A 17,690-nucleotide genomic window follows, 5' to 3' on the forward strand; every position below is an offset into this window, starting at 1 on the left:
CAAATATTGTTGTGATTTGAAATAACATTAGCATTTAGATTTAAAGGGACAGTCCCCTGGGTATTTCTGAAAGCACAAGTAATATTAAATAAAAGGGGGCATATTTCTAGTTGTTAGAAAAGGTTGTAATAAAACTGACTCTTCCCTTTTATTGCAGTGTGTCTATTAGTGTGTCTGTGTTTATTCCTTTTCCCGAGGAGCCAGCTGGTGTGGATGATAGACTTTATAATCTCTGTGGTTGTGATACAAACCCAGAGTTTTACTTTGCTAGAATTTTGTCAGTTTCTCATTACATTTTGCATGGGCCAAATTAAATATAGGATGCTGCTTTCAGTAAGAAATATGAAATGTAGATCTGGGTAGGCAACCACATTTGAATGTTTACTCTACTTTATTTGCTATGACAAAGACATCTACCTTTCTTAATTATATTCTATATCCAGTGCCTCTCTATCCACCTATCAAGTACTTGCTACATAGGTTTGGATTGCTGATAACTAGATAAGTGCAATTGTTTTCATTCATCCTTAGCCAGTACTAGCATTAAAAAAATAGTTTGCTGTGCTAAATTTTCAGGAACTGCTGTAGCAGACTCCTTTCATGCAGTGAAGGCTGCTGGACCCCTTTATAGAACCTATAAAACCCACAAATCATAACATAAGGGAAACTTTTTCTATCAAATGTTTAGCATTTTCATTCTGTCAGCAGAAGCAAATGGTCCAGGGTTATACAATCAGGTTGATTTGACTACTGGAGTACTCTGAAGCTCACTAGTTTGGCTAGACAAGCTGGCCTGTGAGTTCCAGGGATCTACCTGTCTTGGCTCTGATGGTGGTAGTTTACTGCTGCCTACCAGCCTCCCCAGGCTGTCCATCTTTCTAGCTGTCTTTAAGCAATTCTGACAAGACAAGTAGATCTGTGTTCAAAGCACTTTTGAACCCTGATAATATGCAAGAAATGATTTAATACATAAAATGATACAGACCCCTCTCTATAAGAAGTTTACATGCCAGTGAGGGACACAGGGGCAGTAAGGACAATAAATAAATTGCACATAGCATTTAAAGGTAACAGGTACTCTAGGAAAGGGTGAGGGTCAGACACAGATCAAAGGAAGGATTCTCATGAGTGCCTGCTAAGGAAATTAGGATTTATTTCAATAGAGTAATCAGTTGGACATCTTATGGAGCAGCATTTGAGCAAAGATGAAGATGATTAAGGGTGAGCCAGAGCTCTGCAGGGATAGTGTCCCAGTTAATATGGGAATTCCTGGGAAGGACTGTGCCCAGCATGTTAGCTTGATTGCCCCGGGTAATATGACCAGTGTCCATGGAGGAAGCATAAGAGCAAAAAAGAGTGGTGGCAAATGCAGACACACAGAGGGATGGGACAAAAGGCATGCCAGACATTTATCTTTGATAGCTCTTATGAGAGACATGACAAACTTCTGGATGCTTTTTGTCAATAAAGAATCACCATTTTGTGCAAGATGCAATCCCCATGAACTTTGGAAACTGATGAACTAGAGTCACTCTTCTGTGCATCTAAGCAAGTTATTAGTTGTCTGTAGGACTTCGTTATTTCATCAATATGCTGGGGGAGATACAATGTAAGACTGTTGGTTTCCAGCATACTAGGCTCATGATCTTATATGCCTATCATAGCTGCTGACTTGACTGTAAATCAAATAAGATTCAAAGTGCCTCTAGGAAGCACCCACATCCCTTTTGCTATTTCCCATCGTAAGTGCTGCTGCTGTCTTCTATTAAAGCCAAGTAGTCACTTAAGTCTGTGGTACTTTCATGAAGTGTCAACCTAGCTATTACTGACTTGATTGAAGGCAGTCGTAGTTGACAACTGTTAGCTAAAGCAACATGACCATGAGTGTCTGGGTGAGGGTATAATGTACCATTGGCCCTGTTCCATTAACTCTAACCCCAGGCCTGTGAAGATAGGGAGAGATTTTCCTTTCACCCAAGTTCAAACTTTGATGTTTGCTTCTGCTCAGTATTGTGCTGTGATGTTTGTCCTTCCTGCCTGGCCTCCTCTTTCTTCCCCAATTCCTCCTGTACATAGCTGCCAAAGAGATGGCACTGAAGCAACATTCACATGGGAACTGGCCAGTGTCTTTCCAAATTGCTATTCAGGCCATCCTCCAATGGAATGACTCTCCTGAGAGAAGGATGAGGCGCCCCCTCCACTTTAATCCTGTCTTAACTGGCCTGAAAGCCTTAGTCCATTGTTTATAGTACATTTCTGAAATGCCCCAATCATTGCTTTGGAGAAATGGCCAATTGTAACGTGAAACAATGACTTGTATAAGATCAATCTATAGCATCTTGAAGAGCCAGAAAGTGAGGAAGTGTTCAGAATAAAAACCAAAACAAAGTAAGCTTACAATGGTCGCTGTGGGAAAGGGACATAGAAGCCAAAAGAAACTTTGCAATAGTGAAATCTGGGATGTTTGAAGTGATTAAATGACCTCACACTACATTATAATACCATGCAAAATTAAAAATACATGAGTATGCATAGATATAAAGAAGTATGTGAAAATGGAGATAAAGAGACCAAGATCATGCAGAAGAATTCTAAACACTTTTATTCATTATCATAATTTCAAGACCCAGACTTTGACTCCTCACTTTCTAAAGGTAGAAACGTAGACTATTCACAGCAACTTCCTTCCCCTACAAATGGGGAAGTAAGAAAAAAATACAATAACAATGGAGAAATCTGACAACTGCTGCATCAGCCTGGTGACCAGATTCAGCATCAGCAAGGCAAAGTCGATTGTTAGTGTATACCTATACACTATACAGAATAGGCCCAGAGTAGATTTGCCTCTCCAATCTTCCTCTCAAAACACATAACCTCACTCTAATCATAAGAAAAGCAGACAAATCCCAATTGGAAGACACTCTGCAAAAATGCCTCACCAGTCTACCCCCAAATGTCAAGGTTATCAAAAAGCAATTGAATGTTTGAGAAAATGTCACAGCCACGAGATACCCAGGGACACAAGGGAAATGAACACAATGTAGTCTGTCTGGTTGAACCCTGGGGTAGAAAAGGTTAAAACTAAGGAAATCTAACAGAGCTTAGAATTTGGTTGATGCAAATATGTTAGACAGTGTGATTCATGGAATAGCCTGAAGTGTCAGAAAGTGAGAGAGTGCCCAAAATGAAAGCCAAGCAAACACAGAGTATTTACCGTGTGTCAAGGTGATGCACAAGCCAGTGAAAGGTCTCCCAGCCATCAGGCAGGCAGGGAATGTAGCACTGGATCCTAATGCCAGAGAAAAATAAACATCAAATGCATCATATGGAAGATGTCAATAATTAGATAACACAAGCAGGAAAGTGTAGCATATCTGGGGCCTTTCAACGCCATCTTCTGGAAATCTAAAGATACTTTGTCTTAATAAGATGAGTTTTTCAAAAAAACTTCTGTAATTGTCATATGATTATGAGGCCTGCTCTTCATAACTGTCCATTGCAGCCTCATCTTTCAACTCAGAATCTTGGAAATCTTCCATGGAGTCTCCATACATAAATGCATCTCCTACTCTACCTGATTACAGAACCTGGGACTTACACTATTGCTGTTACTGTTAGTTAATTCATATATTTTACTCAGTCACTTAGAAAAGACTTCTAAACATCCTCTATGTTGATCTACCTAAGAAACAATAAATAATAACCTTGATCCTGTCTTAGTTTACAGCTTGGCTGGAAAGGGCCAAAATCATTGACTACCAGGTACTTGGAAATGTATAGAATACTAAGGGAATAAATAGCTGTGGAGGTGATGAGACATTCTCTAAGAAATTGATCTTGACATTGACCTCTAATGAGAACTCATGGGGATTCTCATACACATATACACACACATACGTATGTATGTATGTGTATGTATGTATGTGTATGTATGTATGTATATATGCATGTATATATTACCTATATATTCATGTGACCACTTTTCTTTCTCCGCCCCCCTCTTTCTCTACATGTTTATGTGTGAATGCATGTTGGAGGGAGATGATGTTGGATGGATTGTCATTAAGAGACAGGACATCAGGACTTTTCCTATGTGCTGGAGTGGTGAAGGAGAGTAGGAGCTAAGAGATGCAATTTCAGAAGAGACCATATATGCCAAGACAGGAAAGAGAGTAGTTGAACTTGAGATGTACAAAGCCCTGGATTTAGTCATCACCATTTTCAAAACCAAACAAGAAACAAAAAGAGAGCAACGTCCATACATTGTTGTAGGCTCTTGATCATGCATCAGGCTCACTGGTAACATTGTAGGTTACATATACTCTCTTGTTTCTGCCCACACAGCTTCAGCTGCAGGTATGGGGATTACTATTCCCACTCTAGAGATGAGAAAACTAAGACCTTCAAATGCTAGGGAGTCAGGAAAATTAGTGAGAGGGATTCCCATCATGCCCTGTCCCACTGTATCTAAAACTCAGTGTTGCTAAGTTCTCAAAGAGCAAATTGCCTTATTATTCCCTTTCCCCTGTCATCTTTCTGTTTTGCACTTCCCTATGTGTCCCTACATGTCCTCTATGTATCTAGATAGTATATACTCCCCCAAGAGTTTATAACACAGCAACATGTTGATCACTTGTTCAAGAGATTCTGCTGACTAAATGCCAAAAGTCAAGAATTCTAAAGGACAGGAGCCCATTTTGGTAAAATGAAAACCCATTGTCTCTGAATTAAAAAGTTGAAAGTAGGAAAGTTAATTCCTGATATATTTCATAATGTGGAAAAGCTCATTGCTACCAGAGTAGGGGAACTGACTCAACCTAGCTATGGCAATGATTAGCTGTAACTTGGGAAGCTAGTGGAAAAAAGGTGACTAGTTTATGGGAAGCTTAACAACAAAACAATCCAAAGCAAAAGGAGTAACTTGACATTCACCAACCTTTAGTGAGCCAGCAGCTCACCTATGCAGGAGCTACTACAGGTTGAAATCCATGAGGATGCCCATATGCATTGATACATGCCCAGGTGAGCTCTGACAAGTCCTGTGAGTAGCCATGCCATGGAAAGCACATACTATTTCCTCCAGAAATTCTCCCTTTCATTTGTACATGCTGCCTAGGGTTGGCAATGATTCCAGACTAGATTTTTATTCAGCTCAGCCCCCTTGACACGGGCAGGCAATGGGAAGGAGAACAGTATCCTGGCCACTTCCCTAGCAGTGTGGGTTCTGCATCACTGGCGTTCTGCTCATCAGTAGTGGGTGTTCAGAGAATCTTAAATGCACATAGGATAGGTAAGAGTGCTCAGCACAGTGCATCTAAATCAGGTGGTCTCTTTACTTGGCATTTTAGCTGCAGGCATTTGCTGCTCCACTGATTTCTATTACATCCAGCCCAGAATAGTCACATCTTGAGATGCCCATTAATTCGCTGGTGTTCTTCACTGTCTTCAGTCCAGCACTGAAATGCCTGTCTTCTCTGAAGCTGTATGGACCAGGAAAGAGAGCTCTTTAGCAATTGGATTTCACAGGCTTCCTTTATAATTCTGTCTTTTCCTCCAAACCTGTTTGTGTGTTCTTATATGTCTAAGTAACCCTTGGGTTAGGTCTAATAGGTGGTCCTCTTTTTATTCTCTTGCCAGAAGGAGGGACCTGTGAAGTGATCGCAGCCCACAGGTGTTGTAACAAGAACCGCATTGAGGAGCGGTCACAAACAGTGAAGTGTTCCTGTCTACCTGGGAAAGTGGCCGGGACAACAAGAAACCGACCTTCCTGTGTGGATGGTGAGCAATGGGTTTTAGCACTCTCAAATAAGGGTTTGTTCATGAGGTCACTGCATACATGTTTTCTTGTGTAAACTAACTGTGGTTCTGGGTCATGCATGAGCCATATCGAAAGTGCTGTGCAATCAAATGCCGGAACTCAGCATAGACATGAACTTTGGTTCCTCTAGTATTAAGTTTGAGTGTCTACTCCAAAACCCATGTAGAAAGCAGACTGCCATTGTTGTGGGTGCAGAAAGGTGAGGCATCGGAGTGGTGCCTGAGCCATGAGGGCTGCACCATTATATGTGAGGTTAATGCCATTTAAATGGGTGAATTCAGCCTCTTCTTGTGCCCTCTTTCTCAGGTTCCCACTGCGTGGCAATGTATTAGCAAAGGCCTCCACCAGATGTTCATGGATTGATTTTGTATATCCAAGCCTTTAGAGCTATGGGAATTAATTTATGTTTGTAAATTACCTAGTCACATGTGTTGTTATAGCAGCAAACACACAAGCAGAAGCACACGCACACGTGCACACACATACATACACACATACACCCACCCACCCACACACACACACACACACACACACACCTGGCTTGGTGGGGGGAGATAGAATTATTCTGATATTTTAGAAGAAAATTAAAATAAAAGAATTTTAGGACAAGAAATGTATGGTTTCTTTGGAAATTTACTTGGAAAGTGATTTTGCTTGTGCCTGTGTAGGAAGGTGATGGTGTTAGTGATACAGAAATTGACAGTACCTAATATCTATTTAAAAGATATTTAGTGAGTGCTGCCAGATATTACTGTAGTTGCTATGGATATATGTGTGAATGATCATCATTGCTTTGAGTGCTCCTATGTGCCAAAATCTGGTACATATTGCTCACATGATTTTATCTAAGGCTACCAAAAATCCTACTAGTGTTATATGATTTATCTATTTCTGTGTTATAAGTGACACCCAAATTTAATAGCTGAAAATACCGGGCATTGGCTCAGGATTGTTCTTCAGTTGGTAGAACGCTTGCCTATCATGTGCAAAGCCTTGGGTTCAGTCCCAACATGGCATAAACATGGCGTGGTTGTGAATGTTTGTAATCCCAATGCTTAAGAGGTAGACATAGGGGATCAAAGTCATCCTTGGCTACACAGGAAGTTCAAGATCAGCATGGGCTGAGCAAAACCTTGTCTCAAATAAATAGACTGAATTAAATTCTAAATAGTATCCTATCACGCTGGGAGATCAAGAATTAAATTTAGCTGGGAGATTCTGGTTCCAGCGCTCTCATGTAGCTGTGATTGAGATCTACAATGTTGACTGAGGGTGGGGGACAGCTTTATAATGGCTTGCTTATACTGCTGTTGGCAAATGCTTTTGTTTTCCACCATGCAGACCTCTCCATTTTAACCTTGGTATCTTTGCAACATGATACTAGGTTTTCCCAGACCATCTGTAAGAAAAGCACACAAGCTCCAATGTCTTTAATGTCAAAACTCAGAACTTATCCTTCATTGTTCTGTTACTGTTCTATTGGTTACACCAGTCTACCTTCTTCAATATAAAGATAATTTGCCAGAACATGAAGACAAATAGGCACAAGTCAGCAGAGGCCATGTCCGAGGCTGCATACGAGAGGAGGCTCAATTTTCTTCCCAATGCAAATATAAAGAAACAGAGTAAGAACAGTAGGATAAACCCCTTAATACATGCTTTGAAAATCACTTCTTGTCTGACTTTTAAGGCCAGTATAACAAACTTTAATCCTAAATCTCGTTGCCACCTTTAAGATAATCTTATATACTATGGCCATGCGGTAAACCTGTGGTTCTCTGCAGCTACCATAATTTAAAGGTGTAGGTGTGATTTGATCTTCTAATTTTTCACCAAAAGATTTAGGACTCAGGAAACTGACCCATTTGAACAGGGTTGTAGAGCAGTGCTGAGAATTTCTATCTCTTGGCTTAAGTCTACTCTTCCTTCTCTAGATATGCAGGGTTGATGACACTTTTTAGATACGATTGTGCTTTGTGTTTCTCCTTATGGGTCAGTAGGTAATTAGAGAGAGAAGCCATGGTAAAGAAAATAAAAGATATTTTAGGAAGTGAAAGAATTCTGCTTTAACCAACCACAGGAAATTTTTTTTTTTTAGGTAGCTGCTAACTATCATCTTTTCTTTGATTTCTGATCTTTCTTTACTTCATTCTCTTTTGTAGAGTTCAATTCTCTCTTCAAGCTTTTACATGCACACTCTCATATGAATTAGAAATGGGGAAAAGGCACCTTTCTGGTCTCACTTGCATAAGAGTAAAGCTTCCATAAAGAATATTTAATGAATATTCTGTAAATATGATTTCCGAGACAACAGAATATATTGGTCCAGCTTAGGTCAAGAGGGCATCTTTTGCCTAGTCAACTACAGCCATAGGAACAAGCTTACATAGACAGCACAGCTGTACTTCCAATCCCAAGAAAGTCAATTTTGTCTTAAATTAATATGATTAAGCCAAGTTGGAGAAAACAGTGCCATCAGTTCTGCACTGGAACAATTCCTTCCAGGAGTCATCAGGTAATATCTGGAGACATTTTTATTCCAGTTACTTATCAAAGTAGGAAGAGCATTACTACTCTTTGTTTCTAGTGGATAGAGACCAAGGCATACTACTAAGCAACTATAGTACACTGGACTCACACACACACACACACACACACACACACACACACAATCCATATAGAACAGTAATGTCAGTGATATTGAGGTCGACTCAATTGGATTGTGACTCAGACTGATCTATATCACAGTGAATACCATGAAGCACTGCTAATGACCCAACATCAGGAAGCTAACCTACTAAAGCCATTGTTGGCCTTTTCTAGGAGGAAGCGCTTGATCCAAGAAGGCAGGAGGTATGTGATAGCATAAAACTATCACAGTCTCTTAAGCTCTTAGCCAAAGAAAGCATTGAAGTTGTTAACTAAAAATCTCCAACCCAATTTCAGTTAATTTTTGTCACTGATGACCTAGGATGAAATTGCCTTCAGATTTTGGATGAAAAACAATGTATTGGCTGTGCTGACAGAAGCAGAAATGGCATTTGGCTCTGTCTTTATGTTAGATGATAAACCATATGACAGCAATATTTTACTTAAGAGTTTATTTCATTTTGGAAACTATTTACCTTCAGTGTGCTTGTTCCAAACAAAAGGACAGCTCCCTCTACCTTCCGAGCTAAAGCCAATGACAAAGTTCTTTAGTCTCATGATAAATATGCGTATATAAATAACATTCTATTCTCAAATCTATGGGCTTGCATGGACAAGTCTACGTGTTGCTATCATTAAATTTGTTTGGAGGATCTAACACTCTATATGAAAAATAAATATGAAGCAATCATTTTGATGTAGCTACTAGAATATTGGGGTGAGATATTATACCCAGGCAGAACCTCTGCTGTACTTGGTACCAGTAGAATGATTTTTGACAAACTACGTCTTACCACAGTGTGTTGTCTCCTCCAAAGTGAGGGTGAGAAAGATTTTTGCCTCCCGATGGTGAAGTGGGGAATAGTAAAACTATCCTTGTAATGTGATTTCCATTGTCTTCCTTCAAATGCTCTCTAAATTATAGGTTCTATTTCTTATCTTTAGACTAGCATGTGTGGAAATTGTTGGAGATACTAACCTACAAAACTTTGTAAAACTCTTTGCTGTTTTTATTATAAATGCAGCTTGGAGACATTTTAGCCCCCATGTGTTCTGAGAATCTCTTCCAATCAATCATCCTGGATATCACCAATTTTCCCTTAGGAGTCCAAACTCATTGTAGGGATTTTTTTTTTAAGCCACAGATATATACTATCCATACATTAAAAACATCAGTGATAGCATTTCCCAGAGACAGTGATGTTTTGCGTGACTGCCTCATAGTCTAAGGCCAACACTTAAGCAAAAAAAGCACAAAGGAGATATTTACTAGATTTAAATGCTATAATATTGATTTCACTTAATATGTGATAAATATTTCCCATGCTTGTACATATTCTTCCAAACATAATTTTTAATCACGGAATAAGATTCTCAATGGCAAATATACCATCATTTATTTGACTGCCCTCTGCTTTGACACACTTAGCATCTTTTTTGCATTCCCCTGACTCACTTTCCTAAGAGTAATTAGACATGAGCATCCCTCCAGGGCAGTAGTTGATGATGTATGCATGTGTGTTCCACATTTGTCCTAAGCACACGGTCTTACACAGTACATTTTCCATGGAAAATGTCTGAATGCTGTTACTTTCTCTCCTCTGCCGTTAAGGTCAGCTGTCACCTATCCTGTTGTCAAAAGCAGAGTAGCTATGACTTGGAATGAAGAATGTGGTTTATTAGTTTAGATTCAAAATCTGATATCAGATTACTTGAAATGAGAAATTTGAAAGTAAAATCTTAGCCATGTTTTCAAAGCCTATTAGGCATTTGAGGAAAAATTTCAAGTGATGGCTGTTTAGTTTTAAAATAATCTCTGATCACTGAATAACTGAAACCTCCAAAATACACATTCATCAGATTATGGCACAGCAGTCTATAAATATATACACAATCATCACTCCCTTGTCCCTGTGCTTAGGATGTAACAGCATCTATGAAGGAATTCTATAAAGGAATGTGTCGCTGCATATTATCTACCATTTAATCCTATAATTAAAGTAAGTTAAAAAAAACCTTACTTTGGATTATGATCAGAACAAACTAAAACTGTAATTTTTCTTTTAAGTACTTCTAACTGCTTCTCAGAGCCTAAAATAAATCAAGTACACATCCACAAACATGAAGATGATAAACATATAGTAAGCATATCCATATAAGGGAAGAATTTGTTCAAGCAAGGGTTATAAAACTCTGAAAACAGACCTTGAAGGGGACTGCTGAAGTTATAGTCTATAATTTTAGTGCTCCACCAAGGCATAAAACAGTATCAGTCTAATTTTTTAAAAAATAATGCAATATGTTAATGATAACAATAATGCTGACTCATTTTTAAGGTTTAACACATGTACCTCTTCCATGTACTATGAGTCAGTGTACTTAGTTAATTTTAAGGTCAACCTTGTAAGGTATATCCTATTATTTCTATTTTTTTTTCATAAAGTAAAAAGGCATATAGCTTTGATGACTCGTTCAGTATCATACAACTAGTAGAGGCAGAGAGAAAAAGGTCAGCCTGGACTACGGAGCTCCAAAAGGCCCCATGTTGCTGAAGGTATTTGAAAAAGGAACGGCAAGGCTAGCTCCCGGCTTTGCTGCCATGTTCCCACTCTAAGTTCCTGCACTAACGGTGGCTGGCCTGGGACCCACAAAACGTTGGTGTGGCTGCTGCCTCCACATGTCAGCTCTGTGCCATCCACGGTTGTAGGCATGGGCCCTGGGTCAACTCCGCCACTCTCTTAGTGCTCGGCTCAACCCCAGGCAATAACCGCCATCCTTGGGGTACCCGATAGAAAGAAGACTCTTAATGCTTAAGATTAACCAAATAGATTTATATATCAACAAATACTCAATACACAATATGCCCACACAATTAGAATTGCTATCCCAAATTATCTAACCTTAATATGAATAACTACCTGAGACTGTTAGAGACACGAGGGAGGGTGACATCCGCAGACATCATGCCTCTCTCCCCTCCTCTCCTTTCTTCCTCTTTGTCCTCCTCTCTCTCCCTCTCCTCAAAACTTTTCCACTCCACCTCCCCTTCTACTGCCCAGCCACTGGCTCTAGCCTTTATTTTACAAATTAAGATGGGGAGAAAGTTCACAAGAAGTCACCTGTATACTGATTCACTCCTTGCCTGCAGCCCCTCCCAGGAAAGCAGAATGAATATCAAAATACAAGCCCACAACAGCCCCAAGCATCAAATATAGTTAAGTCAGCATCAATATTAGCCTCAAAGGCTTTCTAGTAAGGTACAAACTCTCTAAATGAACAGGGAAAGGCAGTGCAGCCAAAAGCTACAAAAATATCATACACTTAGGGCATGTCTGCTTCCTCCCATTGTATATAGTAGGGACTGTGGAGTCCAAGGTCATTGCCATAGAGTAGGTAGAAGTGTTTCTGTAAACAATGTTGTTAGTTCTGTATGATAACTAAGGATATACTGTGCAAGGCATCACCGCAGTGTGTATGTGTGTGCGTATACATGCATGTGAGTACACATGCATGTGCCTGTGAGTGTTTAGGGAAGGACCAGAGCATGAAATGTTTATACAAATTTCTCACTTTAGAGCTTCATATCTATTTTAATTTGAGTGAATATATGAGGGAAAGATCTACTATTGGTAAATCAGGAAGCTTTTAATGCATTGTAGACTGTAGACATTAGCCTCAATCCTGATTAGTCAAAGTCTGATTTGACTTTGTAACTTTGTACACTGTTCTTCTCATCCAGAGAAAAGGATAACTGTTTCAGTGACATCTGTTCCTGGTGATTTTGACTTGAGGCTATTATGGTTTCCTTTCTTGCATTCTGTCACCAGGCATGGGGAGAAGTACAGAAGCAAAGTTTTGTTGGAAACCTTTGTAGCCTTCACCAATGAGCATCCCAGGATCTTTTAAAACTCTTTGTTAATACAATGAAACAGTCAATACATTCCTAGTCATTTTGAACACAAACAAACCATTATACATCACCACAATTTGCTACTGGATTATCATAAACCTATAAGACAAGAACAAGTAGACAGAAAGACAGCAAAGGACACAAAGATTCTCCCAGGTTAGCAGATGGGCAGGCATCAGGAGAAAGGTCACACCGGGAGAAGGAATAGAGATGAATGGAAAGAGTGAGTTAGTCAGGGTGTTCCAGACTCTAAACACAAACACTGGGCAGATTTATCCACAAAATAGCTTCATTCATTGTCTTGAAGAACTGATCTTATTCAGTTATGTTATTTTTTTTGTGTGTGGATGGGTAAAGGGGAGTTGTTTTTTATTTTGAAATTATAATAATTATAATATTCCTTTCACTTTCTTCCCACCAAACCATCCCATATACCCCCTCACTCTTTTAAATTCATGACCTCTTTTTTTTACTTATTGTTATTATATACATGTGTGTCTCTACATATATCTCCCTGAATATAAACTGTTTAGTTCATATAGTGTTCTTATATGTATGTTTTCAGAGCTGACCATTTTGTAGTGGACAAGCATTTGACGTGCTCTTCCCTGGGAAAGACTATCTTTTCCTCTCCTAGCTTTCCTTGGCTGGCTGCTCATAGTTCATTGTGTACAATGAGACACCATGAACTTTTCTCTGCCCACTTTGCCATGTCTATTGGTGGCATCCTTGTTCAGCTCTAGTTTACACAGTCAAGTTAGTGGGACTTAAACTAGCATAACATTTGACTTTACTAGGAGCCACAATCTCAGGGCAAACTCTCTGATCCTCTGGCCCTTACAATCTTTCTGCCCCCTCTTCCTGAATGTTTCGTTAGCCTTAGATGAGAGAGTGTTCTAAAGATGTATTCTGTAGAACTGAGCTCCAGAACTCTGTATTTTGGCTTGTTGTGGTTTTTCTATAGTGGTCCCTTGTCTGTTGTAAAGAGTTTTCTTGATGAGCGAAGACCACACTTATGTGTGGGTATGAAAACAACAGTTTATAACAATTAAAGAAAAGTTTAACAAACATGATATTATATGTTCTTAATCATAGAACTCAGGAGGCTGAAGTAAGATGATCAAAATTTTGAGGTTGACTTAGGCTGCATATTAAATTCCTGTCTCAAACTATTTTACTTGACAGATTTATATTTGTACTTGTACAGTCCCATACAGTTGTGCTATATGATATTCAGAACCAGAACTCTTACAAATGGTTTATGGAAATTGATTCTGAGTGAAAGATATGATAGAATTTTCTTGACACACTTGACATATATCATCTTAATCCCAAAACACAACACGGTAGGGGAAAACCCTGAGAATGGAGATATATTTTAAATTTAGAAAAATTTTCCACAAAATAAAGTTTTATACACACACACACACACACACGCACACACCCCACAATTTGACATTAAATAACGCCATGGTAGCCTGTCAAACCATGATATTGTATTAAAAGTTCTCCAGGCAAGTAGCTTGTTAAAGTTGCAGTATAAGTCAAATGATTTATATGATAAACTTTTGTCCTGTTGCAAGCATTCACATAGACCCATGTGCTCCATCATGTATCCATAAGACCATGATTTTATAGATGCTAGAGTTTGGTGTTTATTTTCCTGTGCCTGTAGCTCAGAGTTCTTCATTGGACCAGCTAGCCAAACAGTGCATAGCTGATTCCAGTACTGATATTTCCAATATCTCACGAACATGTCAGGTTCAGGTGCAGTGTGCAAATCATCTAGAGACTTTTCAAAAGATAACATGAAAAAAATTGCTTGCTTTTATTTACAATGTTAAATATTTTAGTGATGAAATAATGACTGACCTATTTGAGATTCTTCACTGTTGCTTGTCATCCACTGAATGAAGCACCATGCAAGGGAGCTGATATGATAGGTTACAGATGCCCTTCTCCATCTTTTTTTTTCTGACCACTCTCTTGCTTTTAGAAGGGCAACTCCAGCTTGCTTAGTAGGCAGAACCACCAAATTCAAATGACTCTACAGAAAGGAGAGCTGTCATTTCTGAAAGGAGACCCCACTGCTCCATTAGAAGAGAGTCTTGGGTGGCATCACGAAATGGGTAAAATTGGGTAGTTGCAGATGTAGCTTCTAAATCAAATGCAAGTTTTCTTTGACACAGCATTGGCTCCCCAACTTCAGAACAAAACCTTCCCAGGAGCAGCATCCATAAGAGAAGTGGAAAGAGATAATCACAAGCCTGGAGGAATTTTTACATCTCTCAATTAAAGGCCAGTCTCTGTATCTGTTCCTTTTCATAGTGCTCTCAGATTAGATGCCACTGTTCTATTCTGTATGTTCTTCCTATTCTCCTCTCCCAGTTTGTACAAGGAGTTACTGCTGGACAAAAGAACCATCCACACACCAGTCTTTAGGCCAGCAAAGAACCATAAGTTTGGAATTGTATTTGGATGTAACACCGCATCTTCCCTCAGCCTCCATTCTTTCTTATAGGCACTTATGTCTCTAGCACACTGACGTTACTGATGCATAATCCATAAAGACCATAAAATGAGTGGCATATGACTTACATAGTCGCTTTTCTATTATTCCTCTGCTAATAAGCAAATTATTTCATAATTTACTTTTTAATGTAAAGTAACAGCCAACATGATACATACAGAAGTATGTATATGTAGACTTTATAGAACAAACATATCAAAACCTTACACTGTACCCCATGTAACATATAATTATTTGCCAATGAGAACTATCAAAAGAAACTTATGTATATAGGTACAGCAAAGGAAGAGTAAAAATAAAAGTATTTCTCTTTGCCCCATTCCCTATTACAATGTAGTTGCCAGAAGTAACTGTTATTACATTCCTGTACATCTTTACAGAAAATAATTAGGCACACACAGGCTTTTGATGCACATATATAAAACTTTATAAATCAAATGTTATCATTTCAATAGAATGACGATCCATCCCTATAATGTTATATAATAGCAGGGGAATATTCCTCAAGTAAGTCACTGGAAGAGAAATAGAAATGACTGCCAAGCATAAAAACATTACTGGACATTACTCATTTAGAGAAATGTAAATTAAACACTGAGATGCAGTGTCATCCATCAAGTAGGCAGGGATGAAAAGTTTGGTAATATTCAGACTTAAAGAGGGAGGAGAGAAAAATTACATTTAAATCATACTCAATGACAAACGGCTTACAAACTCAATTAGTTAGCCACTCTTCTCTGTGTGGCTCACCAAAAGGGAGGATGATAAATAGGAAAATTTGTAATGAGGCTGGATGTTTGGAGAACATAATAGAAATGGAATGTGTTATAGCTGTTGTGCTTACTTTTACTTAGCAACAGTTCTTGGGCATTTAAATCCTTGCATTTTCACACATGTTGGACCCATGGATCTAGACAGCAGCCAAGAAACCAGAAAACTTGGTGTCATTTCTGTGGGAAAGCTATACATGAAATTACACTTGATGCATACATACAAGTTCAAACATAGCAGTCACAAAACATATGTCCTGAAGTATAAGGTTTGCACACATGCAGTTGTTTATATATAGTATATATAGGCATGTGTGCATGTGCATGATGTGTGCATATATATATATATATATATATATATATATATATATATATGTATATGTGTGTGTGTGTGTGTGTGTTCATGTGTGTGAGAGAGACAGATCATGATATGATATATCCCTAATCCCTGTCAGTTGCCTACCTGCTATAAATTTGGTGACACATAATTTCATTCTCATAAATGAAGGTATTTTCCCCAGAGCAGCTTCCATGTCATTGGTTATCATCTATCTCTAAAGAGCCCAGGTGTTTTCATAGACTTGTTGTTCTTGGATACAAGTTCATTTTTAATCAATTCTTTTCCTTTCCCACAGAGAGGGAGGGGATGCTGCCTTCAAACTAAGGAACCAGCTTCTCCTTCCTATAGCTGGACTCCAGCCTTGAGAAGGCAGAGATTCAGGGTCTTGTGTTATTAATGTTCTCTGTATGAATAAGAAGCAAGCCTTGTGAATTATTTCACACTTCTGGGAAAGTCTATGCCCCTGTCCTCTGCAGCACTGCTGGACACTGCTGGGGATAGTAGTATATTTCTATGTGATACCTTCTGATAATGTCAACTAAGGACACAGCAGTACAGCTGGCCCCCTTCTGACACCCACATATAAATTCACACAGATGAATACTACTTTAAAAAATTAATACTTTCCTTCATCTTCTAAGGTTCCTTAAATCTCTGGAAAACTTACCCCTAACCAAAAAAAAAGGGGGCATGAATTGCCAACTGTGATGCTTAATGATGATTGCCAATTTGACATCAAAGAGACAAGCCTCTAAACTTACCTGAGAGGGAGTATCTAGACTAGGCTAGTGAATGTAGGAAAACCCACCTGTAATATAAGCAATGTCATTTCACCGGCTATGATCCAAGACCACATAAAAAGAAGGCAAACCAGCATCTATTACTGGCTGCTTCTCAACTACAGATGGAAGGTTACTGCCTCACTTTCCTGCCCCACCCCAAGACTTCCCAACTACAAAGGGCCACATCCCCGTGAACTGTAAGCGAAGCTGTAACCTTAAGTGCTTCATGTAAAATTCCTTTATCACTGTAACAAGGAGTTGCAATACATGCTAACCAGACAGCAGAGGCCAGAAATATCTGCATTCAGAAGCTATTTAGATATAAGATTGGAAAATGTGAGTTTTATTGTCTTCCCTGATACCCTTCAGGCTTCTGTGAGCTGAGCCAGATAGGCAAGATAGCCTCACTGATAGGAATGTGAACCCTGGTTCCCTGCCTGCAATGGCAGATTATTTACCCTCACCTATAGGACCAGCTCTGTAAACTTCTGCTACAAGAACTCATATTTATTAGGTCCACACCCTGTGTCCTCTCCCTTGACTTCTAGTGAGAACCACTTGTCAACAGCAGATAGTATATTGCACATTACTTCTCCACCAGGAGTCATATCCACTAGCACCTCAAAACCTCCTAGCCTTTCTATCCCACATATATTATCTTTAGAAAATGAGATGAGGGATCTGGGCTTGAAGAGGTACAAAGGAGTCAGAGAGGAAATCTTCTGCACCTTCTTCTGGCCCTCTCAATGGGTTTGAGATCTCCTCCTACCAAAACCAACCAACCAAACAAGCAAACAAAAAGCATGAATAGAATACTCTCATTAGCCCTCATGTGCCCTGTTTCCCTTGCCAGAGAGAGTGATGGTTAATCTCAATTGTCAACTTAATGAG

At 39.1% G+C, this 17,690-nt stretch overlaps 1 protein-coding gene across 1 annotated transcript in view; it reads left to right on the top strand.

Moving 5' to 3' along the window:
- Window positions 1-1,205: 1,205 nt before the first annotated feature.
- Tafa1 (TAFA chemokine like family member 1) overlaps window positions 1,206-17,690 on the top strand; it is a 125,815-nt gene continuing 109,330 nt past the window's right edge. The window contains exons 1-2 of the mRNA XM_028773011.1: window positions 1,206-1,311; window positions 5,638-5,778. Coding sequence (XP_028628844.1) covers window positions 1,206-1,311; window positions 5,638-5,778 — 247 coding nt within the window. The remainder of the gene's footprint in view (window positions 1,312-5,637; window positions 5,779-17,690) is intronic.

Source organism: Grammomys surdaster, unplaced genomic scaffold (assembly GCF_004785775.1).
Source record: "Grammomys surdaster isolate TR1022 unplaced genomic scaffold, NIH_TR_1.0 220, whole genome shotgun sequence".
Classification (NCBI taxonomy): domain Eukaryota; kingdom Metazoa; phylum Chordata; class Mammalia; order Rodentia; family Muridae; genus Grammomys; species Grammomys surdaster.